General features: G+C 34.5%; 1 protein-coding gene across 1 annotated transcript in view; it reads left to right on the forward strand.

Moving 5' to 3' along the window:
• STPG2 (sperm tail PG-rich repeat containing 2) overlaps nucleotides 1-25876 on the forward strand; it is a 34354-nt gene extending 8478 nt beyond the window's left edge. The window contains exons 2-5 of the mRNA XM_081813134.1: nucleotides 3934-4046; nucleotides 10468-10596; nucleotides 14209-14376; nucleotides 25760-25876. Coding sequence (XP_081669260.1) covers nucleotides 3934-4046; nucleotides 10468-10596; nucleotides 14209-14376; nucleotides 25760-25876 — 527 coding nt within the window. The remainder of the gene's footprint in view (nucleotides 1-3933; nucleotides 4047-10467; nucleotides 10597-14208; nucleotides 14377-25759) is intronic.
• The last annotated feature ends 2079 nt before the right edge of the window (nucleotides 25877-27955 follow it).

A 27955-nucleotide genomic window follows, 5' to 3' on the forward strand; every position in this document is an offset into this window, starting at 1 on the left:
AAATGGTCCAGTTTCATTCTTCTGCATGTGGCTGTCCAATTTTCCCAACAACATTTGTTGAAGAGACTGTCTTTTTTCTATTTGATATTCTTTCCTGCTTTGTCGAAGATGAGTTGACCATAGAGTTGAGGGTCCATTTCTGGGCTCTCTATTCTGTTCCATTGATCTATGTGTCTGTTTTTATGCCAGTACCATACTGTCTTGATAATTATAGCTTTGTAATAGAGCTTGAAGTCCGGGGTTTTGATGCCACCAGCTTTGGTTTTCTTTTTCAACATTCCTTTGGCTATTCAGGGTCTTTTCTGGTTCCATACAAATTTTAGGATGATTTGTTCCAGCTCTGTGAAAAAAGTTGATGATATTTTGATAGGGATTGCATTGAATGTGTAGATTGCTCTAGGTAGCATAGACATTTTAACAATATTTGTTTTTCCAACCCATGAGCATGGAATGTCTTTCCATTTCTTTGTGTCATTTTCAATTTTCTTCGTCAATGTTTTATAGTCTTTGAAGTACAGGTCTTTCATTGCTTTCATTAAGTTTATTCCTAGGTATCTTATTATTTTTGATGTAGTTGCAAGCAGGATTGTTTTCTTGATTTCTCTGTCTGCTGCTTCATTATTGGTGTATAGAAATGCAATAGATTTCTATAGATTGATTTTGTATCCTGCAACTTGACTGAATATCATTTATCAGTTCTAGCAGTTTTTTGGTGGAGTTTTTAGGATTTTCTATACGTTGTATCAAATCATCTGCAAATAGTGAAAGTTTTACTTCTTCCTTACCAATTTGGATGCCTTTTCTTTCTTTGAATTGTCTGATTGCTGTGGGTAAGATTACAGTATATGTTGAATAAAAGTGGTGAGAGTGCACATCCTGTCTTGTTCCTGACCTTAGGGGGAAAGATCTCAGTTTGTCCCCATTAAGGATGATTTTAGCTGTGAGTTTTTCATATATGGCCTCTACTATACTGAAGTATGTTCCCTCTAAATCTACTTTGTTGAGGGCTTTTATTACGAATGCATATTGTACTTTGTCAAATGCTTTTTTCTGCGTCTGTTGAAATGATCATATGGTTCTTATCCTTTCTCTTATTGGTATGATGTATCACGTTGATTAGTTTGTGAATACTGAACCATCCTTGTAACCTAGGAATAAATCCCACTTGTTCATGGTGAATGATTTTTTAAAATATATTGTTGGGGGCGCCTGGGTGGCTCAGATGGTTAAGCGTCTGCCTTCGGCTCAGGTCATGATCCCAGGGTCCTGGGATCGAGTCCCACATCGGGCTCCCTGCTCCTTGGGAGCCTGCTTCTCCCTCTACCTCTCTCTCTCTCTCTGTCTCTCATGAATAAATAAATAAAATCTTAAAAAAAATATATATTGTTGGATTCAGTTTGCTAGTGTTTTAAGGATTTTTACATCTATTTTCATCAGAGATATTGGCCTGTAGTTCTCTTTTTTTGTGGTGTCTTTATCTGATTTTGATATCAGGGTAATGCTGGCTTTATAGAATGAATTTGGAAGTTTTCCTATTGGAATAGTTTGAGAACAATAGGTATTAATTCTTCTTAAATGTTTGGTAGAATTCCCCTGTGAAGCCATCTGGTCTTGGACTTTTGTTTGTTTGGAGTTTTTGAATACTGACTCAATTTCTTTACTGGTTATCGGTCTGCTCAAATTTTCTATTTCTTTCTGTTTCAGTTTTTGTATTTATATGTTTCTAGGAATTTATCCATTTCTTCTAGGTTGTCTAATTTGTTGGCATATAGGTTTTCATAATATTCTCTTATAATTTTTTTTTATTTCTATGATGTTGGTTGTTATTTCTCCTAATTTGTGATTTTTTCTTGAGTCCTTTCTCTTTTTTTTCTTGATAAGTCTGGCTAGAAGTTTATCAATTTTATTGATTTTTTTTTTTTCTCAAAGAACCAGCTCCTGGTTTTCATTGACCTGTTCTATTGTTTTATTCATTTCTATATCATTTATTTCTGCTCTAATCTTTATTATTTCCTTCCTTTTGTTGGGTTTGGCTTTGTTTGTTTTTTTTCTAGCTCCTTTCGGTGTAAGGTTAGGTTATTTATTTGAGATTTTTCTTGCTTCTTGAGGTAGGCCTGTGTTGCTGTAAATTTCCTTCTTAGAACCACTTTTGCTGCATCCCAAAGACTTTGGACTATTTTGTTTTCATTTTCATGTAATTTTTGATTTCTTCTTTCATTTCTTGGTGGATCCATTCATTGTTTAATAGCATGTTATTTAACCTCCCTGTATTTGTGCTATTTCTAGATTTCTTATGGGTAATTTCTAATTTCATAGCATTGTGGTCAGAAAAAATGCATAGTATGACTTCAGTTTTTTTTTTTTTAAATATGCTGAGATTTGTTTTGTGGCCTCATATGTGATCTATTCTGGAAAATGTTCCATGTGCACTTAAAAGAAATGTGTATTCTGCTGTTTTAGGATGGAATGTTCTGAATATATCTGTTAAATCCATCTGGTCCAGTGTGTCATTCAGGTCACTGTTTCCTTGTTGATTTTCTTTTTGGATGATTTGCCCATCAATGTAAGTGTGGTGTTAAAGTCCCCTACTATTATTGTGTTACTATCCATTATTTCCTTTATGCTTGTTATGAACTGTTTTATGTATTTGGGTGCTCCCATGTTGGGTGCATACAAATTTACAATTGTTATATTTTCTTGTTGGATTGTCCCTTTTATTATTATATAGTGTCGTTCTTGACACTGTATATATATTATCTGACACTATATATATATATTATATATATGACACTATATTATATATAATCAAGAGATAATTCTTGATTTCAGTTGCATTTTAATAAATGTGGGCTTCAAAAGAAACACATTATTTCCTGTTTTAAAAATACTATCTTTTATTATTAGCCCAGATTAGCAAGATTTTAAACTATACTAATTATTGCCATATATTCTCACAGTAGTGTACATTTTCCTTTAGTGTATAAGATTCTCACAAATTTTGCATCCTCACTTTCATTCTTTTATTACCTGTTGAAGATAGTGGCTCTATTCTCTCCCATATCTTCTGTAATATCTGTGTTGCTTAAAGTATATTCATTTTCTTGATACAGTTCTTGATATTTTTTATCAGTCTTTCAGAAGACTAAGTCTGTCTACTAATTTTTTTTTTAAGTTTTTATTTATTTAATCATGAGAGACAGAGAGAGAGAGGCCGAGGCAGAGAGAAAAGCAGGCTCCTCGCTGAGTAGTGAGCCCAATGCGGGACTCAATCCCAGGACCCCGGGATCATGACCTGAGTTGAAGGCAGATGCTTAGCCATCTGAGCCACCCAGGCACCCTGTCTACTAAGTTTATTAACTTTGTCTAATTTTATGATAATTTGTTCCAAAGAAATTTGTATCTTAGATTTGTAAACCTTTGTTTGGGGTCAGGCAATTAAGAAATATTTACTGAGTACCAACTAGTACCAAAGCAAAGAGACATTATTAATTACTTGCTGTAAGCTCACTTTAAATTATTTCAGTCTAAGTTGTCTCTACAACTTTATATATGCTATTCTCTATAAATAATAGATGTTGTTCCAAAATGTAAAATGCTGGGCTTCTGAGGATGAAAATATTTTATTAGCTAAACTTAATTGTTGTTTTCATTTCAACCAAATATTCTTAGAAGAAAAAAAAGGCTTTTGTTTTTTATTTCTTTAAGTATTTTTTCTGTTGTTCTGTAAGTTCTTTTACTTAATATATATTAATAAATGTTCTGCTGTTACATCAGAATTTTTAAAAAAGGAACAACTTCTGTGGCTAGCCATTAGTTCTGATAATATAGTCTCCACAGTTGAGGTTACTACATGATTTTATATATTTTGAATGCTTTTTCTCTGAAATCACTGGGACGCTATCTTATCTATCTTATATGATTTTACTTTTATAGGTGGCTATGCACCATTCCTTTCTTTGGCTGCCAGAGAAAGTACTTTTACTGTTGCCTCTAACACTGAGAAAGCTGTTCCAGGGCCAGGACACTATAATGTTTCAGAAGCACAGGTAAATTTATAATAGTACTTTTACTGTTGCCTCTAACACTGAGAAAGCTGTTCCAGGGCCAGGACACTATAATGTTTCAGAAGCACAGGTAAATTTATAATAGTTTTTATAATTGTTGGAGTTAATAAGAATCATACTTTCTTCCTCTCCTAGACTAATATGTCATTTGTCATATTTCATTTTCCCTTCATATCCTCTTTTTTCTCCTTTTAATCTATATTTTGTTATTAGAATATGAGAAAATAAAAGTGTTTATTGTTGATTGCCTGGTTGGATTTTCTCCGTTATTCTATGTATTCTATAAGACATAAAACATTGTTACATGCTTCATGGTTCTTGAGATTCTTGAATGGGAGAATAGGACTATTGAATGAATTACGGTGCATGAAAGTTGTGCAAATGATCAAGATATGTAGATGGAGGATGGCAATAGAGTGAAAATTAGTTTTTGTGCCATATTCTTAAGGTATGGCTACTCTCATTGTCTCATCTGGCTCCTATACAGTCTTGAGCGTCTATGACCAGAATATCTTTGATGATCCATTCATGTTCAGAAACAGTGGATGTAACTCCAATATCTTCATAATCATGAATATCATCTTTCACCCTTTTCTCATTAATTTTGCATTCATACATAATGACTCCTAATTGAACCTAGCAAATTTTTATTTCCTCTGTTGGAGACCCAGGGGTATTCATTGATGCCTTAATTGTTGCATTAGACTTTCTGAGTTGGTAATAGCAAACATTCTATCAGTTAGGAGTTTTTGCTTGGAAGCAATAAAATAGATTTTTAAGACAGATACTAGATTTACAATAATATTTATAGGAAAGGTATTTGGGTGGCTTATGGACTTGAAGCATTAATTGTATATTTAAGTCTTAAGGAAGGGCAGGACTAAGACAATTCCAGATATTTCAGTAGTAAGAACTGCAATCAGAACTGCCATTAGATAACTTAATTCTGTAACTCCCTTACATTTTTTTTATGTGTGACTCCATTTAGGATTAAAATTCCTAGTAGGAAGAATCTGATTGGTCCATTCATTCCTGGGATAGGGAATCCTGTGTTTGGAAACTTCTGTAAAACCACAAAGTATAGGGGAGGTTTGATTGCCCCATTGGTGGTGAATATGCATGCTGTTATGGGCAGATAATAGACAGGATGCTGGACAGATAAAAAACAATAGATTTCCATTACATTTTAACCCTTGACTGCCCAGTTCTCTTCTCTCTCATGTGCACTACATTTACACATAATTCTTCTTCCCACATATACAATTTAAAAAATGCAATTATTTTATGTATAATTTTCAAGTATAACTTCCCTGAAGGAACCAAACTACTGCATTCAGAGATGATATTACAGTGTCACTACCAAATGGATCTTTAGATTAAGGCCATTTCTGCTTTTGTTTTTTCGCATCCCTGTTCCATTATTCTGCAGCCTGTAGATTAAATGGTAAGTAAATATAACACGAGATATTATAAAGAAGTGGTTAGTAGTATGGGCTCCTGAAGTAGACTACCTACATTTGAAATCTGTCTCTGCCACTTAACTAATTCAGACAGATTTCAAATGCAGGTCGACTTAATCTTAACTACTTAATCTCTTTGGGCTTTAGTTTCCTCATTTGTTAAATAGGCATACTAAGTTTGTAGGCTTTTTCTAAGAGTGAAATACATTAGTAAGCATTTTAGAATAGTGCTTGATTATAGGTAGCATCCAATAACTTTTATGCATTATTAGTGTTGCCATTTTACAATAGAAGAGGGAAAGAAAGAGAGGGGAAATGAAAGCAAGTGATGTAAGAAGCAAGGAAATGCAGAGGAGGCCCTGTTAGTTTTTGTAACTGATCTGAAGCTATAGTTTAAGACTTTTTCATTACTCATTCTGTGTTCCTTGTCTCTCTCTCTCTTTTATCTATTTATTTATTTATTTATAACTAGGGTTTTTTATTTCAAATAGAAGAGCACATTACAATTGAGAATATAAATGAAAATAAGAGAAAATAAATCTGTTAATCATTCTTCATTACTGCTGATACTGGATTATTCAGATTCAATAGGAATTTATAGATCTACCATATCCCTATCTCTTTAAAGGGACTTTATCTGGTGGAGTTTTCAACCTGATGTGGTGACCAGAATCTTTAGTTCTAAGGAGTCTGAGCTCTTCATTTGCAGGCTTCCTTATCAAACCTTTAAATAGACTTGCCCTTACCATTTTCACTGGGCATTATAGTTCAAGGAAGCTCTGCAGGGTGTCTCGGTGTTCCATCCCACCGTGATGCTTGTGGCTATCCTTAGTCCTGTTTTTCAGTCCTGGTCAGGGTTAATCACCTCAGCCAGTACACTCCTTATTTTGCTTTCTAGCATACAGAGCCTGGGATGGCCAGTTGATGGTCTCAGCTTCCAACTCAGTGGAACGTTTATGGCTCTTCCCTGGGTTCTTAAAACTTCCAGCATACTAGTGCCTAGAGGGCAAAAAGCAAAAAATAGCAATGGGTCATTAGATGTCATCATTGGAAGTGTCACTCCTGCTTCCATGCCGTGGCCAGCATATTATGGGCATATGGGCTTGCTAGCTCCACCAGTAGTTTTTTTAATACTGTAACTCCACTATTCCAAGAGGGAAATGCAATAAAATACACAAGAGGTAGATTTCAAACTTGTTAAGTATGACAAATATCAGGATGTTGGAATATTATAATAATATTGATTTTAGTCAATTCCACATGTAAAATAACATGAAATGCAACTTAGACCTGATTTTATTTTATCCCCATTTGGGTACATTTCTTGGATTTCAAGAATAAGGAATTAGGAAATGTACTTTTTTAATGTAATGGACGATCTAAGAAAAAGAGTTCTTAGTATTCTCTATTTTTCTTCTTAAAACTATAAGCCAATGCCAGGAGAAGACTGATTTCCTTGGTTTGAAAAATGACTGTACCTTATTTACTCAATTGCTGTTGACTTTTTTGGGTTGTTTTAGGCTAAATTCTTTTTTTTTTTTTTAAGATTTTATTTATTTATTTGACAGAGGGAGACACAGTGAGAGAGGGAACACAAGCAGGGGGAGTGGATGAGAGAGAAGCAGGCTTCCCGCTGAGCAGGGAGCCCGATGTGGGGCTCCATCCTAGGACCCTGGGATCATGACCTGAGCCGAAGGCAGATGCCTAACGACTGAGCCACCCAGGCGCCCCTAGGCTAAATTCTTGTAGAACTTTTAGAATTTCAAGAAGTTTGAATTTATCACACTGTTTAAAAAATAAAGTCCATTATTATTTTATTTTTATTAATTTTTTGTTTTTTTAATTTAATTTAATTTTATTATGTTATGTAGTCACTGTACAAACATATTTCCTAATCCAGCCATTTAAAATAATAATGGATATATTTGTAATGTGACATAGTTAGCATACTAATTCTGTAAATAATTAATATGCTGGATAATTAAAGGGATAATCTTATTGGAAATTAATGGAAGTATTTAACAATTTATTTTTATACTTTTTTTTGGAAGCATAGATTGAAATGTTCCTTTCTATTAGCAATTGCTTAGTAAATATTACCTGGAGACTTCAAATGAAATTTGAAAAGACTGAAAATGTGGTTGTAGTTGTGAGGGCCTGCCTCCACTGTATGTAATACTTGAAGCTCTTATAAAAGCAAAACATTTGGGAGTTGAAACTGTGTGCCCCAATTTAGTCTTCTCTATTTCTCTGTTTCTGTTATGGTTATCTCACTTTGTTTATGGTTGTCACCACTACTGCAATGTTGGGAGTGAGGATGGGAGTATTCTTTTTGCCTTTCCAGCTCTTGCCCAGTTATGGGCAAATTCACTTTTTCCTTTGTCTCCTCTAGCATATATGAAGCATGCTAATTTTTTTCAAAAGGAAGTTTTCTTAGAAAACAACATAAGGGGGCGCCCGGGTGGCTCAGTTGGTTAAGTGACTGCCTTCGGCTCAGGTCATGATCCTGGAGTCCCGGGATCGAGTCCCGCATCGGGCTCCCTGCTCGGCAGGGAGTCTGCTTCTCCCTCTGACCCTCCTCCCTCTCATGCTCTCTGTCTCTCATTCTCTCTGTCTCAAATAAATAAATAAAAAATCTTTAAAAAAAAAAAAAAAGAAAACAACATAAGGGAAATTAAGAAAATAGAAGACAGAAGAATGAAGTTTACAAAATGCAAGTTTATAATTCTCTGATAATTAGCTTATTTTTAAAAATTTTATTTATTTGAGATAGAGATAGTGAGAGAGAGAGCACGAGCAGGGAGGAGAAGGAGAAGCAGACTCCCTGCAGAGCAGGGAGCCTGATGCGGGGCTCGATCCCAGGACTCCAGGATCACGACTTGAGCCAAAGGCAGATGCCCAACCGACTGAGCCACTCAGGCACCCTAGATAATTAGCTTATTAAGTCACATACCTTATTTTGTTCATATCCTTTTTCCTAGAATGAATCCCCTTCTAAAGGGCCAGTTCAAATTTAATTTATGTTTTCTGGTTCTAATTCTCTTCTAGTTTGTGACCTGTCTCTGCTTGGGTGATACCATCTTGTTCCTTGCTATGTAAGATTTAGATGTGGAGAGCTCCTCCCTGGTTCCAGATAGACAGTTTCTTTAATATTTCTCACTAATGTCCAAATTAGGTTTTATTTTTGATCTGAGTGATACATTTCACTAGAGCTGTATGATGGGATATCATACCTGTTGCAGTGCGTGGCCTCACCCTTCAGATGAGACTCTGCATTCTGTATTGTTGGGAGGTTGCTGGCAATATTCATCAAATAACCACAGCATATAGACAAAAGCACAGGACTCAAGAAGTAGGAAGGCTGTTTTCTCACAGGTTTTATATAAAATGTATAGTTACCTCATAATATAATTTTTGGGTCCTTTATCTGACACATTGTATTGTAGTTCTTTTTATAACCTCTTGTAAAATCAGTAGAATTGGTAATTATGAAATATGAATAATTGGAAAAGTCCTGGTTAATTTCTTATTTTACCTGGTTAAAAAATCAGATTAATTTTACTATCTTCTGTTGAAGTTCAATATAAATTCAAACTGCAGTGTGAAATGTAAGATCTTAGAGACTATAGGAATAGCTTTCAAAGAATCAGGATTTGAGGAGATATTCTTTTTTCACATGATTTTACTTTTTATCTAACTTGTAATGTTAATATTTTTGCAAAATCATTAAATTTTGTTATAGGTCCAAACTCTTTAAACAGGAATTATGGTCTTATTTAAACAGTTATCAAGTAGTGGATTGGCTACCTAAGAATATAATTTTGACTCATTTTTTGAAAGAAGATCTCTTTTGTGTATTTCTTAAAAGCTGAAAGCAGCTGAATAAGATGCAAAGTAGAGATAGACTCGGTTCATAGTGATCATGAACATCTGACATGTATATACCATGGGAAAAGTTCTGTTGGTAAATCAGTAACTTAAAAAATAATCTTATCTGGGGGCACCTGGGTTAAGCATCTGCCTTCAGCTCAGGTCATGATCCTGGAGACCAGAGTCCTGGGACTGAGCCCTAGGTTGGGCTCCCTGCTCAGTGGGGAGTCTGCTTCTCCCTCTCCCTCCCCCTGCTCCTTTTTTTTCTCTCTCTCTCAAATAAAAAAAAATGTTAAAAAAAAAAACTTATCTGATCTATCAAATGCCAACCATTATTACTATGAATCATCTTTGAAATGATTACACTATGACTGTTAATTGAAACTAATAAGATGGAATTTTATCTGAATTTACTGGCTATTACCCTGTTGATAATTTTCTGATTCCAGAGAATCCAGATATGTGGCATGGAGAGCTATGGGAGATTCCTCCCAGTCCCTTCTCTGCATTAAACAATGTTTAAAATTAATCTGAGCATAAAACTAAGCTGTTAAAAAAATGAAGAATAAGCCAACCAACCAAATAAAAACCCATGCTGTTGCCAGTAAGCCTACATAAGCATCCCTGGAAATGGCCAAAAAATAGTTCATGGGAATAATTAATCCTAAGCAAGCTTGGAAGGTTTGCTTTTTCCTTGCAGTGTGAGTACCAATATTTCTAGCTCATTTCAGAGGTACATATTCTCTCGAGGCCTGTAAGTGTATACTCTTTATTCTTGCTCTACAACTGGGGATTCCATTGTTTTGATTCCTGTTTTAAAACTGAGTTTTGCATTCTCTTACAGTGTCCTAAGTACAGTAAGTTTTAGTTTGAGTTCAGAGTTAAAACTGATGACTATAATTGTCGTCCTCTCTTATTATCTCTTTATTAGAATGATGTCTTCAGTTAAGAGCCTTAACTTTCTCAGGTTGGGTTTTAAAACTTTCTTCATATTAATATATAATACTTACCAAATATGTATTAATTATAAAGTGCTTCTTTTAATTATTTCATATTTTTTCTCTCCAATTTAGTATAATATAAAAGGAGGTCATAGTCTACAAAACCGGGAGAAGCGTTTTAAGAAGTTTGTTTCAGATAGTCCAGGACCAGCAAGCTATGATCACTTTTATCCTGGAACATTAGATATCATGAATAGAAAAGCACTACGGGTTAAAGAGCATCTCCAATCAGTACGTTGGTATTTTAATTATGCTTCTGACATTTCTTTTAGTTAAAATAGAAAAGGTTTAATGTTTTATGTGGTAAGTACATTAAAAAAAACTTTACTATAAAAATTAGGTGTATTAGTATCCATATTGTAGTTTATAATTACATGAATATTCGATGTGTATGAACTAGTTTTTTATTATATTAACAACTGACTTCACTTTTGCTTTTAATAAATCTACAATCACTTCCAATTTCTATGGTGAACAGAAAGGAAAGGAGATTTTAAAAACCACCTGAGTGGTCTACCTATATATAGAGAGAAAACTCTGATAAGTACTGTTAATAATACAGTGAAATTTAGGGGCGCCTGGGTGGCTCAGTCGGTAAGCGTCTGCCTTCAGCTCAGGTCATGATCCCAGGGTCCTGGGATTGAGCCCCGCATCGGGCTCCCTGCTTGGCGGGAAGCCTGCTTCTCCCTCTCCCACTCTCCCTGCTTGTGTTCCCTCTCTCGCTGTGTCTCTCTCTGTCAAATAAATAAATAAAATCTTTAAAAAAAAAAAAATACAGTGAAATTTAAAACATGATTACTGAAATAAAAATTTTAAAATTTAGATGAGAGAGAGATATATAGATTGCTACTAATGCAAGATGAAATATGATAGGTGCCAAATGAATAACGATGTAATTAAATGCCATAGGAATTTTTAAATTAAATTAAATTAAATTTTTTTTAGAGAGAGCGGGGTGGGGGACAAGGGAGAGGGAGAATCTCAAACAGGCTCCATGCCCAGCACAGAGCCCGAGGCAGGGCTCCATCCCATGACCCCAAGATCATGACTTGGGCCAAAATCAAGAGTTGGACGCTGAAGAGACTGAGCCACCCAAGCGCCCCAATGCCATAAGAATTTAAAGGAAGACTACTGTATCATGGCAAAGTATACTTTGTAGAGGATTTATAGAGGAGGTTGGCCTTGAAGAATAGGGTTGGAATATGCATTCCAGGCATGGAGAATTACATGAGTGAAGATAGCGAAGGAGGGTCCATGGAAGACAATGAGAAGATTATATTGACCCCAGTAAAAAATTTGTGTAGGAGACTAGCAGATGACATGTTTGGAAAGGTACATTTATGTTATATAATGAATGATTTTTTTTTTTTTTTTTAAAGATTTTATTTATTTATTTGACAGAGAGAGACACAGCGAGAGAGGGAACACCAGCAGGGGGAGGGGGAGAAGGAGAAGCAGGCTCCCCGCAGAGCGGGGAACCCGATGTGGGACTTGATCCCAGGACCCTGGGATCATGACCTGAGCCGAAGGCAGTCGCTTAACCGACTGAGCCACCCAGGCGCCCTAATGAATGATTTTTATACCAAGGGCCTAGCCCTTTGAAATAAATAATCTGGAAGATTTTGGTCACAGTTTATTTAGAGTGGTTCTCTTTTCTTTTTCCATAACTCCTTCACATAGCTCATATTAATTACATTTTAATCAGCTTTGTTTAGGGGACATATTTTAGAGCTAAGTATTCAGTTGAATAATGTCAGTACAATGACAATGAAGTTAAGGTTTATAAGCGCATTTAAATATCAGCTATTTTGTGCGTGGGGATAAAGTAAATGTTCATTTATTTATGCAAGGATTTAGCAGACATTTTTTTAGAAGGAAACACTTGTTTTATTAGACATTAATCTTTTGCATTTTCTTAATGACACTGTGTGATATTTTCTTCTGAAAAGTAGTAAGTTATTGTTTTTTTTAAGACCTGTGAATGGTTTTTAACGGACACGTTAGGAATTTCTTCCTCCCCTTCTTCCCCTCCCCTCCCCTCATCCTTCCCTCATCCATCCATCCTTCCTTCCTTCCTTCCTTCCAGTTATAAAGTAAGTCATGGAGAGGAAAAGTACAGCATAGGGAATATAGTCAGTAACTTTGTATAACTTTGTATGGTGACAGATGGTAACTGCACTTGTTAGGGTGAGCATTGTGTAATGTATAGAATTGTCCATTTACTATGTTGTGCACTGGAAACTAATATCAGACATTTTTTCAGAGACACTTTAAAGTAGACATAATTCTAGGCACTGACAATACATAGAAAACAAATCACTGCTTCCCAGGATCTATAATTTTAATAGGGAAATTATGTAATTCAGTACAAAATAGTTGATGCAATGCTATTTTAATAAACATATATCATAATAAAATGTCTACTAGTAGCCCAAAGTAGAGAGTTTTTGGAGGGAATAGTGATATCACAATCAAACTGGATCTTAAAGAAGGATTCACTAAGTAGTTAAAAAGAATGGGAAAAAACACTCCAGGCAGAGAAAACCATGTGAATAAAGACATTGAGGTATTTAATGTTATTGTATGTTTGGGGAAGAACAGAGTTCTTTAGAATATTTGGAGTATAGGATCTAAGGGAGGGTAGTAGGAATAGAGGGTGGAGAAGGAGGTAGGGACATATTTTGGAAAGTCTTGACATCATACAAATAATTTTTGAAAGTAGTGGGAGAAGCTATTCAGTACTTCCTGTTTTAATTTGGTAATCACTATAATAAGTATCACTGAAACTACTTAATAGTGGTCTCTAATGATAAAAAAATAAAATTCTGCCAGTGATAGTATATTTATAACATAATTGTCTATTGGGCATGCGTGCACTAAACTATAGCATTTATTTATTTATTCAGAAACAATAGAGGATCAATATATCCTTAAGTAATTTTCCAGATAACTAAATCATTTAAATGCCAGTATTTCATTTGCTAAATTTTGTACTAGTATTTCTACTATATGTTACTTCTTCTTGTTTTTATTTAAATTATAAAATATTTTATGCTAAAGGAAATTTTGAAAAAATGATAATCTCCCTAAAACTTCTGACTATAACTTGGATAATTCTGTTAATTTTTGCATAGCTTTTAAAAGTTCATTATTAAATCGTATATATATTACTATATATACTTATGTATAATTTCATATATCTTACTTATAGTCATAAATTCTATTTTATATTTCCATTTAGTATTATGTCATAGACATTTTTCTTGCTATCTAATCAGCAATATTAGGATATTTATGTAGGGCACCAGTAATACGGAGATAAATCAGGAGCTGATTTAACTGAAGGAATGAAGCCAGGAAATGTTACAGAAAAATATAAAGTTCATTTTTGCCTGGGAAATATTATGATAGCATAGCACAAGTAACCACTTTGAACTGGTGATTGATGATGTGACTATAGGAGTGAATGCCTGCTTTTAGCATCAGTAATACTTATTTACTAAGCAAAATAAATAACTGAGCCAATTGAGAGAGACTCTTTTCCTCTTAAGGTGGTTTTAATAGTAATACTGTATGTTATCTTAATTTATATGATTAGGTGAGACTTGAATTTACTCCTTTAGGGCGCCTGGGTGGCTCAGTTGGTTAAGCGAATTTACTCCTTTAAATTACTTTTATAGAATAAACATTTTTGGTTTATATTATGAAAGTCATTAAGTCAATATTTATAATTGCCTTTTAGTAAATTTTAATATTTCGTTCTTTATTCCTTTTCTTGTCTCCAAGTAAATGATATAAAATGTTTTCTTATAGAAAATTTCAAGGGCGCCACCTACAGTTTACAGAAGTGTTGATGTTCCTTCAATTCCTTCTTGTGGATGGTCATATGGTTATGATATTAATGAGGATGGCAGTATTATAAAACATTCTCCACCTGCTAGTGACAGTACACTAGGTCCGGCATACTATAAACCTCAGTTTGTAAGTATATTGTATTTTCTGTTGACAGTTGGAAGATTGTTTTTGATTATGGGTGTTTTAATTAATGTAATACCAACTGCAGTGATAAATAGACCCCCAAATCTCAGTGGCTTAATACAACAGAAGTTCTTTTTTTCCTCATTCATATGGGTATTCCTTGTTGATAAGAGACTTTCCTCTGTGTAGAGATCCAGGGACACAGGCGTAGTCCATTCATGTTACTATCATCATCGAAGGGCTTCAATTCATCTGTATCCAGCTGGCAAAGGGGAAAGAGGGTGGAGGACTGCTAGGGGGAGGATTTTGTGGCCAAATCTGGGTGTTAAAGCTTAATCACCTAGACACACGTAAGGGCCGAGGACACTGGGAAATATAGTCTAACTACATCTAGGATGAAGAGGAAAAAGATTTCACTTACTAGAAGTCTCTGCTACGATGTATAATCCTATGCAATACACAGATATTCTTTCCCTGAATTTGGAAGGGAAAAGAACATTTTTTAATAAAGGAATTTGAATCTGATAATGTAAGCATTATTTATTTCACAAATGTTTATGAAAAAAGATAAGGAACTTCTCTTTAGTTAAAATATCAAACATATTATAGCAGATCCATCTCATGCAGCTTTTGGGGTTCAAACCTGACCAAAACTGAGCCAAAATTTCATCCAGCCAATTGAAATATATGAATTATCCATGAATATGGATGATTTGTCTGGTTTTACTTAATTACAAGACTGAAGTACATAGTGCTTTGAACTTATATTTTTATACTTTTATGAGATCTGGAAGAGGTAATCTGCATGAGGAAAATGGCCAAAATTAAGCATGGACTTAAGGAGAGGCTGAAGAGAGACGAACCTTGGGCAGAGAATAGGTATTCTCAGATTTGGCTTGACCTTCACTCTCAGTACCCTATAAATTTTTGTTTGTACATGTCTCCATCTTTGGGCTTAGGCCCAAATATCTTTAGAAACCATTTGGTTTGTGGCTCTACTAGGGCATTTTGAGGTCTTAGATCCTTTGAATTGTTAAAAGTTTTAAAAAATATATATCTACTGTAATTTATATAATTATACATAGAATAGTACAAACATCATAACAGATACCCATGAATGTAAACTGGTGCAGCCACTGTGGGGGTGCCTGGGTGGCTCAGTCAGTTAAGTGTCTGCCTTTGGCTCAGGTCATGATCCCAGGGTCCTGGGATCAAGTCCCACATTGGACTCCCTGCTCAGTGGGGAGTCTGCTTCTCCCTCTGCCTCTCCCCCGGCTTGTGCTCTCTCTCTTGCTTGCTTGCTCACTCTCTCTCTCAAATAAATAAATAAAATATTAGCAACAGCACAACAAAAAACTGGTGCAGGCACTGTGGAAAAGAGTATGGAGTCTCCCCATAAAGTTAAAAATAGAACCACCCTGTGATCCAGTAATTGCAGTACTGGGTATTTGCCCAAAAGTTACAAAACACTAATTCAAAGGACTACATGTACCCTTATGTTTATAGCAGCATTATTTACAGTAGCCAAATTATGGAAGCAGCCCAAGTGTCCTTTGATAGATGAATGGATAAAGAAGATGTGATATATATATGCACATATATATGCATATATAAATGTGCAGTAGAATATTACTCAGCTATAAAAAAGAATGAAATCTTGCCATTTATGACCATATGGATGGATCTAGAGAGTATAATGCTAAGCAAAATAAGTCAGAGAAAGACAAATACCATATGATTTCACTCATATGTAGGAATTTAAGAAACAAAAAATGAGCAAAGGAAAAAATAAGAGAAAGGAAGATAAACGAAGAAACAGACTCTTAACTGTAGAGAACAAACTGGTGGTTACCAGAGGGGAGGTCAATGGGGGGATGGGTGAAATAGGCAATAGAAATTAAGGAGTGAACTTGTCATGATGAGCACTGGGTGATGTATGGAATTGTTGAATCACTGTATTGTACACCTGAAACTCTTAACACAGTATGTTACCTATACTGGAATTAAAATTAAAAAAACAAACAAACAGATATCCATGGACCTACCATCACATACAGCACAGTAAAAATTTGTCACACTTGAATTAGCTGTGTTTTAAAATATATTATTAAAATTGTTATCTTCCCAAGTTTCCCTCCTTCCGTTCTTTTCCCTTTGCCAAAGTAAACACTAAATCTTTATCACATACATGAATAACAATATATATTGTGGTATGATTTTAAAAATTTTAAGTAAATGGTATCATCTGGTATTTAGGTTGCTTGCTATTTCACTTAATGTTATATTTTCTAGATTTAACCATATAGTTATATTAGATCTAATTCATTCATTGTTCCCGGTTAGTACTTTTCTTTTTTTAAAATAATTTTAAATTTTAAAATAATTTCAGACTGGTAGAAAAGTTACAAGAATAATACAAAGACTTCCCATATAACTTGGTCAGAATCTGCAGTTAGCATTTTATCACATTTACTTTATCATTTTTTCTTCCTGTGTATTTTTATATCATTATTTTTATTAAGGAATTTGAGAGTGTATTTCAGACATGATGACCCTTTACCCTTAAATATTTAAATATAAATTTCCTAGAGAATAACACATTCTCTTTTACCATAGTTCAATTATCAAAATAAGGAAATTTTTACTGACATAATACTAATATCTAATCTACAGATATTTAAAAAATGCTAATGATCTCAATGATACCTTAAAAAAATTTTTTGTTCTGGAGTGAATCTGGTATTACATTTTATAATTACTTGTCATGTCCCTTCAGATTCCTTTAATTTGGGACACCTGGGTGGCTCAGTCAGTTAAGTGTCTGCCTTTGGCTCAGGTTATGATCCCAGGGTCCTGGAATCGAGCCCCACAATGGGCTCCCTGCTCAAGAGGGAGCCTGCTTCTCCCTCTGCCACTCCCCCTGCTTGTGCTCACTCTCTTTCTCTCTGTCAAATAAATAAAATCTTAAAAAAAAAAAAAAGATTCCCTTAATTTGGAACGGTTCTTTAGTCTTTCTTTTTCTTTTGTAACCTTGACTTTTTGAAGAGTATAGCCTAGTTACTTTGTAGAGTATTTCTTAATTTTGGGTTTGTGTATATTTTATCATGATTAGAGTAAGTTTATATTTTTTGGCAGGAATACTCCAGAAATGATATGTCCTTCTCAGTGCATCACATAAAGAGGCACAGGATTATCTGCTTATCTAATGATTGGTGATGTTAACTTGAGGTGGTGTCTTCCAGTTTTATCTACTGTAAAATTACTGTTTTTAAAAAATTTATAAATATTTTGTGGGAGTTACTTTAAGAATAAGTAGATATCTTTTTCTTCATCAAATTTACTAGTTTAATATCCTTTCATGATGCCTGATTCAATTTTACTGTGATGTTTATCAAGTGGTGGTTTTATGACTCCATCTTCCCTTTAACATTTATTTGTTGGCACTTTAAAGAAGAGCTTTCCTTATCTTTCTTCCCATTTATATCAGCATGGATTCATGAATTCCTCTTTTACTCAAAAAGTTATCATTTATTACTCATTATGTATTCTGAAGTTTAAATTACCTCAGATTTGATCCTTGGGAGTCCTTTTAAGCTGCGTCTAGTGTCTTTTTGACATGTCCTCATCAATCTTTGAGCATTTCTTTACCTTCTGGCACAGTAAGATGTTCCAGGTTCACCAAATTTTTTTTCACTGTCCCAGCCTTGGAAGCAGACATTTCTTTAAGGAGCCCTACTTCCATTTAATGGAGAATGGTATTTCAAAACAAGATCAGTATACTACGTACATGCGTTGCTACTGGGGTGTCATTGCTTCAGGCTATCAATGGACAGAATTAGAAATCCATACTTATTTCTTATCTATCTATTAAAAACTTTGAGTTTATGCTGATACCTGATTTTGATAATTATGTTGTGGTTATAAAAGAGAGTATCTTGTTCTTAAGAAATTCCAATCCAGTACCACAGGTTTGTTCTAGTCTTTCCTTTTCCATGAGAAACTTATTATTCCATTATTCTCAATATATTTACTTAACTTGCTTAGTCCTGTAAAACACGGAAAGGAATTTCATTGCTAATCCAGCCCTACAAAAACCAGACTTGACAAAGTACAAAGCTCTTACCTATAGGTGGTCTTGAGGTTCTACACTGGAAGTGTAGGCTAAGGTAGACTTATAAACTGCCTACTTGAACATTGAAGGTGTGCCCTAATAAATGCACAGAGCACCTCTGCAAAGGCTGGAGACTTATTAGTTCAAGGCATTTAAGGAAATGCCTTGTCCAACGTTTGTACAACCATTACCTGACCACTTAGCAAACCAGGCTACGACTTCAGTAGACACATATGACAAAGAATACAGAATCTAGAGATAGTCCAGGAAAATCACTAACAAAACAAGCACCAACAAACCCTTAGGTGGTGGGGGGAGATTCTGATTTTCAGATTTGCCACATTATATTATCTAAAATGTGTAATTTTCAACAAAAAAAATTATGAGAAATGTAAAGAACAAAAAAATGTGGCCCATATATAGGAAAAGCAACCAATAGAAACTGTTCTTGAAGAAGCCAGTATGTTGGACTTATTAGACAAAGTTGTTAAATCAGCTATTTTAAATATATTCAAAGAAGTAAAGGAAGCTATGTCTAAAGAACTAAAGAAAAATATAAGAACAGTGTCTCACCAAATAGAATGTATCAATAAAAAAGTTAGAAATTATAGAAAGAAATCAAATAGAAATTCTGGAATTGAAAAGTAGTTATGGTCTTGAAAATTTACTAGAGGGATTCAGTAATGGATTTGAACTGGCAGAAGAAAGAATAAGGAAATTTGACAAAACAATTGATACTATGTAGTCTGACAAAAGAAAAAAGAATGAAGAAAAATAAACATAGCTTCAGAGACTTGTGGAACACCATCAAGCATACCAACATATGCATAATGGAAGTCCCAGAAGGAGAGAGGAAAAAGGGTCAGAGAGAATGTCTGAAGAAATAATGGCTAAAACACCCCATATTTGTTGAAAAACATTGATCTATGCATACAAGGAGCTCAATGAATTCCAAGCAGGATAAATGTTAAGGGATGCATACCTAGATAGTTACAGTCAAACTGTTGAAAGACAAAGGCAAAGAGAGGTGTTAAAAGAGCAGGAGAAGTGACAAGGAATTCCCCAATAAGATTAACAGTTGACTTACCAGAAACCATGGAGGCCAGAAGGAATATTTTCAAAGTGCTGGAAAAGAAAAAAAAAAGACTGCCAATCAAGAATTCTGTTCTTTGAAAATGAAGGTGAAATTAAGACATTCCCAAGTAAACAGAAACTGATAGAATTTATCTCTAGTACTTCCTCTAAAAGAAATACTAGAGGCAGTCCTTCAGGCTGAAATGAAAGGTCATTAGATAGTAACTCAAATCTATACAAAGAATTAAAGAACAATGATAATGGCAAATACACAAGCCAGTATTATTTTATTTTTAGCTTGTAACTGCTCTTTTTGATTTCTGTTGATTGTGGAACACAATAGAAATGATACCTTTTATGTTCAAGTACAGTTATTTTCATTATGTTCATTTAGCCAACATATAGTACATCGTTTTTGTTGTAGTGTTCAATAATTCATTAGTTGCATATAACACCCAGTGCTCATCCCAACATGTGCCCTCCTTAATACCCATCACCCGGTCACCCTATCCCTCCACCCCCCTCCCTTCTGTAACCCTCAGTTTGTTTCCCGGAGTCTAGAGTCTCTCATGGTTTGGATTGTTTTATGCTATAAAACTTAAGAAGAACCAGGTTATCTCTGGAAATATGGAGAGGAAGGACATTGTAAGTTATAGATGTGTCTCCTATTCTCAGAGAATTCCCATTTCTTCTGACTATGGGGTCTTTTGTCCCATGAGTATTTTGCCCTCTCTTTCTATGCCATACCTGGTTTTCAGGACTTGACTATCCCATTATCCTGTTAATAATCTCAAAATAATTAGTCGTCTTCAACAGACAGTGCCCATATCTTAGATATTTGAGGAAGATGCTTAGAAGAACAGTAGAGATAAATTATATAAAAAATTGCAGTGAAATTAATGGAAGTCCTATGGTCTAATATCAGTATATTCTGTTGAAGGTAAAGAAGAGTTAGGAGATGTAGTTGAATGGAGTATACCACCTGGGTTTGTTTCTTGCCTTCACCACTTAATAGTTATTTGTCCTTGACCAGGTTACTTAAGCTCTTTTTCATGATAGTCCTAGATCTTTGGCCTTAGCTTGAACAATTCTCTGATTACTCTTACCTTAAATCTCAAAATGGTTATTCTTTCTTTAAAATTATACTTTTCATATATACTATTTCTTTGTTTTGGAATATTCTATCATCTATTCAAGGGCTTAGAACCATGCCAAGCTTACCTAGATGTACAAAACCTTTTTTACATATGAATAAACATTACTTTGACATATAAAATTTATTTTATTTTTCCTTCAGAAAAAAATACAGATTCCTATAGACTACTATGAAATTGATACTGTAGTAATGTTCATTTAGAGCTTACCCAATTTCTGATAATTCAATGTATCTCTTTAGTTGCTTTTTGAGGTAATCTTATATGTGGGCTCAGTTTCTAGATGTGAATATTAATAGAAGATTAAGAAAATAATCCAAGAGATGTGTAATAGTTGTGCTTCTTCCCTGAACTGGTGAATAACATATGCTGGAGTTATTTTACATAGTTTGAAATAGAAAAGAAGCTCTGAAATTAAGAATTGTGTAAGACTCTAGCCAACAAATGATAAGTTTTAGCTGTACTTAATCTGTAAGGAAAAATTCTCTATATAAGTTACTTTGTATAACATTTGAATTATAAAATTTAGCGTCTCTCTCTCTCTCTCTCTTTTTCTTAAGAAGAGCCCAGGTAACCATTAGAAGCCTACTTTTCAGAGATGGATTTCACAAGCAAATTTTGTGGTGGAATTATGACACTGACATTTGCTAATGATAACATGCTGGGAACTACCCATGTGCTGCCACACTGGAGAACAGTCCATTAGTGTTTGAATTGATAAACTTTGGGACTTCTAATTCTTCACAAATTCTATTTCCATACTTAATTATGGAAAAGACATGGTGGAAAAGTTGCAGAGCCCCTTCTTCATACATTTTATTGTCAATGGGAGTGGCAGTTAGTAATTCTTCTTCAAGTTATATTACAACATTCACTTAAAATAATGCAGCTCCATGCTGAGTTTGCTTCAATTAAGTCATATTTTATTTGCTAATGATTTTCCAAGTTGACAGTGACCTTGAAGTTGATATTGTCAACACTTCTTGACATAAAGAGAGTATGATTTAGAGTTAAGAGTGCATCAATTTATTTTTCATTTTCTGTCTTACATTTTTAAGAGGCTTTTAAATTAAATTTCAGATTGAACATTTACCTGAGTAACCTCTGCAATCAGAGGTTAGTGAAATAAGTAGTTGTCAATTCATATGGTTTAGGTGCAATTAATTTTAGTGTATATATAGGAAAATGATTTTGCTAATGTCTTGAATGGTGTGTATGTATATTTATGCATGATCTTTCCTTCTACTGGATTACCTTAAGAATTGTTAAACAGTTGGAACCACAAAATCACAACAGTGTAAATTAACCTGAAGAATGTTTCCTAGACCTAATTCTGTTCAAGGTCTTAAAATGCTGTGTTAAAAGAATTAATATAGAACTTTAACATGTATGTTTTAGGCTATAAAAATGTGATGTAAGAGATGATTTGTCAAAATACTATCTTAAAATACTGCTTTTTAAAAAAAAATCTATAGGCTATAGTAAATAAACATAGTAGATATGCTCCTGCCTGAAACATATAAAATATCTAACATATCTAACATGGTTATATTATATTAAAACAGAGTTCTACATTTGTGTGCTTCACTTCTTATTATGCCTAAAATCTGCACAATTATGAAATTTCACTTAATTTCTAAGTAAAAGTAAAGTATAACACAAATTAAGAAATTTTGCTCTTTCTGTCCACAAAACTATATATGTGCTTTGAAATTTATGGCTATATTAGGTAATTCCATTTAAAAGATGATCTAGAACACTTACTTTAGCAAAAGGAAGTGTTGTGTGGCTTGGCATTCTTTCTTTTCCTAAAGCTCTGTAGGGTGCAACAATCTTTGGAGTTGCCACTGACCCAAAGGAACAGGCTGCTTTTCAGCTACTCTAGTGGATGCCACATTTCTTCCAGTATTCATCTACTACCATGTGTAGCTCTGTTGGACATGTCAGGCTGTCCCTTTTTTCTATACTGTTCTGCTAGGTGTTACATTTGTCTCTGTACCCCAGATTCAAAGCCTTTGGGTGATCTGACTCTCTTATTTCCTTTTGTGTTATACTCTGGAGTGCCAAAGCAGTGTATACTCTATGTGCTATAGAGATTGGTGAGACAGCTCTTTCAATTTTTATTCATAGCTCTGTTCCTTCTAGTACTGACAAAGATCTGGGCTTGAGAATCATGTATCAACTAGACAACCTACTTATGATATTAATAGTAATAATATCATCTTTGATATAGTGATTTATAGTGTTATAGCTTCATAGTGTGTTAAAGCTGAACGTCTATAGTGAAGATAGGAAAATACCTCTCTGCTCTTTGCATTATAATTCATTAGAAGGGATCTACATATTAATAATCTAAGTACATTGAGACCACTTATAGTGCTGGAAATATTCCTAGTGGAAATAAGGATTAATCCTTTTTATTTATATAACAGGTTTTCCCAGGCTTCATTGGATTATGGGTATTAAAGAGAGTCACAATTTTGTTAATAACTCAAATGTAACTTGTCTCCTCCTATTGATGTAGAGGTCTTCTAGCCTTCTGCAAACTTCTTCCCAGGTGTTTCTGGAAGTCCTCAGGGGTTGTCTTGACCATGCTCCTGAACAAGTCTATTTCCACTGAGACAGCTGCTGTTCTACCAGGCACTTCAGTCTCTTAACCAGATGGTGCTCTCTGCTGGGCATTTCTGCCAATGTACTTGATCACAGCTAAAGCTGCATAATGAACTGGGGTGAAGTTGGGGGAATAATGTCTTTCTCTCTTTGTGTTATGTTGTATTATATGGGTCTAAAAGTAGCACTGAGTTTTACTAGTGTTTAATGAAAGAGGTCTTTTAGATTTTTATCATAGCCTCTTTGTACCCTGTAGGTCACAGGCATAAATCCAGTGGGGAATGTTAGGGGGTGAATTCAGTCCACAGAAAATATTCAATATTTAGCATTGCTAAATGCTTTTTGGACAGTAAGATTTTCTTTCTTACTGGATGAGGGTCATTATGATTAGCTGCTTTCCATAGAATTAGTTTTCACATTCACCTTCTGGTTGATTTGCCCTATTAGTTCACTAGACACTTCAAAACATGTCTGAATCTTACTTAGACATAATTAATAACTCCCTGTTTCTCTATCCTCAGCTCCAACCTCCTCTACCACCCCAAGCAGGGAGTAAATAAGGGAAATCAAACCAGGGGAAACCTGTAGAGAAACTGCAGTTCAATTTCTCTGTGAGATTGCATCTATAAAAAGAATCAACAAAGGTCCTATTTCACTTCATGGAAACATCAAAGTTCTGTCAGAGATTTTGTTGGCCCCTATTTAATTCTTTAAGATCAGGTGGGTGTAGAAGGGAAAGTTTAGTTTTACTATGTTGTATTCTATAACATCTGAGGGCTAGTTAATGGTAAGTTCTGGGAGTAAAAGGCATTTTCACATATTAGGGAATTTTAGTGCTGTACCAGATTCTTTTTGGATTTTGTTGTGGCATCCCAAAGCTTTCTGAGTGGTACCACTCTAAATAGAGTTTGTCCTCATTAGGGGCCAATGGCAGAGCTTCCAATTTATTTCCAACTGTGCATGCCAAGAATAGAGTGGGTGTAATATTGTTTTTCATCAATTCATGTAATGGCTCTGGCACAAATCTCCAAGGGTATTAGTAGTTTTGAGAATTGCTCCCTACTTACCACCCAAGAGTCCATCCTTATCTCTAGTTTCTGTCTCATTGGGGTGATCAATAAGCTTCAGAGGAGGTTCTTTTCACATGTGGTGAGTTCTCTTTCTGGTTGTAGTCTCTGCTGTGCTATATTTTCCAGAAATTCTTTGAAGTTTTGGAACATGAATGATACCTTCTCTTAGTTTCTAGTAGTGATAATTTGTGTCTATTTTATAGAGTTTTTTTGAAATTTTGGTAGGAGTCGGGCAGATATGGGTTTGATTCACCGTTTTGAATTGGAATTATACTTTATATTACTAATAATGCTATTTATTTCATTAATAATATAATGATAATTGAGAGAGGTTGGCTCCACTGTTCTAGAAGAGTAATACTCATCTGGGACAAGTGACACTGTTTTATGCAGTTAAGCTACAAGTTTGTTATGGGGATTTTATTTTTTATATGTATATAAATTGGATTATTAATCCAAGCTTATTTTAAAACCATATTTTTATAAATGTGAATTAAAAAATAAGGTAAGTAGACCAGAGTTTACCTTTTACCATCAGTTAAAAAATGATTTTTAAAGAAATTTTAAATGATTGCTCAATTTAGAATCTATTAGGTCTACAAAAGAGAATTTCTGTAAGAGAAGTTACTGTTCTTATGTTACATTGTATTATTTTATTAATTTCTGATGAAACCACGTCCTTTAACTTCCCTAAAGTGAATTTTCAGGGTCATGCTTAAATTTTGACATTTATTATGGTGGATGCAAAGGAAACATGCTTGTTGATTTCTCATGTCACAAATAATTTCTTTGGCATTAAAGGACGAATCTGGACCTCAAGCATTAATAGAACGAACTGGGGGTAGTGTTTAATTTGTCATAAATTTGTTGCTATTTGAAAACTTTACATGAATTTGTTATAGTTTTAAATACTAGGTAATTAGAAATTATCTAATATCTGTTGGTGATATTTGAATTTGAATTTGATTTCTGGAAATCAATTTAATTTCTATTTAATTAAGATCATTTTTAACAGACTTTCAATTCCCTAAATCATAAAGTTCTGCCCTGTCCTCCCTTGTTTAAATGATGAGGAGCTCATCTTAATTATACTTAAGGTCTTAGGTTGCTGAGTGTCCTGCCAAGGGAAGAGCTGTTCATATTGGTTGAGGATATGCTAAAAGTAGAGATACTTCTCTAGGAATCCTGGCTGACTCAGGAGTAGGATAGGGTACAGCAGTGTTAATTTAGATTGAGAGAAGACTTTAGCAATTGTTGGGGGAACCCCCTTGACTAACGCTGTCCTTACTTTAGATTTAGACTTAAATGAAGTTGTTTCATGATTTATTTAAACTATGTCTAATCTTCACTTTTTTTTTTTTTTAAAGGATTTTTCCAATGCAACTTTGAAATACAAGGGGATACATTTTGGCAACTCTTTAGGAAGACTTGAGTTACCTATAAAGTCAGGGCCTGGTCCTGGACAGTATGATATAGTCCAGTAAGTAAACAATTAAATAAATAAATAAATAAATAAATAAATAAATAAATAAATAAATAAAGTATAGTATAGTATACCTTTAATGTAGTTCTTTACTAGAAAGTATTCTAATATATTCATTTGTGTCTGGCTCTGGTGTCCATTCTTCTGACTAAATGATAGATTTAGAAGCCATTCTCAGTGTGGGGTTAGAGCCATAGCATCAGTTTGGAGGTTATATTTATGAAGTTTAACTAGGAAATACATTTCTGGTAGAATAACTTGTTCTGTATTTTCTCCTACTCCTACAGTAAGGCCTTAGACATGGATCCATGGAAGACAAAATTGCATAACAAATACCATGTTGTTCTCAGAATCTATCACCTGTTTTCCTCATTAAAATTTTTAAACAAGATCCAGCTTATCTGCCTGATTCTTCTTCTCTCATAGAATGAGTTTTCTTATAAGAAGTCCCACGGTGATTACCTATCTAATTAGTTTCCTAGACAGATTCAAATACATCTATATACCAGTGGTGGCTGTAGCTGAGACTCTTTCTTAGACTCCCTTGCTAATATTCATTTACTGAACAAACATTGTTTGAATTCTTTCTGTGTGCTAGTACTACACATAGTAACTAGGAATAAAAAGAATAAAACATGATTCTTATTTTTGGGAATTTATACCCTATTCTCTTTTCTTTTTCATTTTTTTAACTCTCCTAATATGGGAGGTACTCCTTGTATTTTTATTCTTTTAGCAGAACACTAGAACTTTAATATATATATTTAGCTTAGTGGGGTCTAACTTAATATCTTTGTCATTCTTCCAAACAAAACAAAGTCTATGAAATATTCTAATTAACTCTGTTCATCCCCTTGACATATGTTTTTGTTATTCAGTATTCTAATTTTATCCTTTTTTCTTTCAGTTTGGCTGGTTTGCTTGTCTCTCTGTCTTTCTGTCTGCCTGCTTGCCTGCCTACCTGCTCATCAATTTTATTGAGGTTTAATTATAATAAGGCAAAAGTAACCTTTTTAAAAAAATTTTTTAAAAATTTTATTATGTTAATCACCATACATTACATCATTAGTTTTTGATGTAGTGTTCCATGATTCACTGTTTGCATATAACACCCAGTGCTCCATTCAATACGTGCCCTCTTTAATACCCATCACCAGGCTAACCCATCCCCCCACCCCCCTCCCCTCTAGAACCCTCAGTTTGTTTCTCAGAGTCCATAGTCTCTCATGGTTCGTCTCCTGCTCCAATTTCCCCCTCTTCATTTTTCCCTTCCTACTTTTTTTTTTTTTAAACATATAATGTATTATTTGTTTCAGAGGTACAGGTCTTTGATTCATGAGTCTTACACAATTCACAGCGCTCACCATAGCACATACCCTCCCCAATGTCCATCACCCAGCTACCCCAACCCTCCCCCCCCACTCCAGCAACCCTCAGTTTGTTTCCTGAGATTAAGAATTCCTCATATCAATGAGATCATATGATAAATGTCTTTCTCTGACTGACTTATTTCGCTCAGCATAATACCCTCTAGTTCCATTCATGTTGTTGCAAATGGCAAGATTTTGTTTTTGTTTTGTTTTGTTTTGTTTTTTTTGATGGCTGCATAATATTCCATTGTATATATATACCACATCTTTATCCATTCATCTGTTGATGGACATCTTGGCTCTTTCCATAGTTTGGCTATTGTGGACATTGCTGCTATAAACATTGGGGTGCACGTACGCCTTTGGATCACTACATTTGTATCTTTGGGGTAAATACCCAGTAGTGCAATTGCTGGGTCGTAGGGTAACTCTATTTTCAACTTTTTGAGGAACCTCCATACTGTTTTCCAGAGTGGCTGCACCAGCTTGCATTCCCACCAACAGTGCAGGAGGGTTCCCCTTTCTCCGCCTCCTCACCAACATCTGTCATTTCCTGACTTGTTAATTTTAGCCATTCTGACTGGTGTGAGGTGGTATCTCATTGAGGTTTTGATTTGGATTTCCCTGATGCCCAGTGACGTTGAGCACTTTTTCATCTGTCTGTTGGCCATTTGGATGTCTTCTTTGAAAAAGTGTCTGCTCATGTTTTC

This window comes from Leptonychotes weddellii, chromosome 2, assembly GCF_054177405.1.
Source record: "Leptonychotes weddellii isolate Sample4059 chromosome 2, ASM5417740v2, whole genome shotgun sequence".
Classification (NCBI taxonomy): Eukaryota; Metazoa; Chordata; class Mammalia; order Carnivora; family Phocidae; genus Leptonychotes; species Leptonychotes weddellii.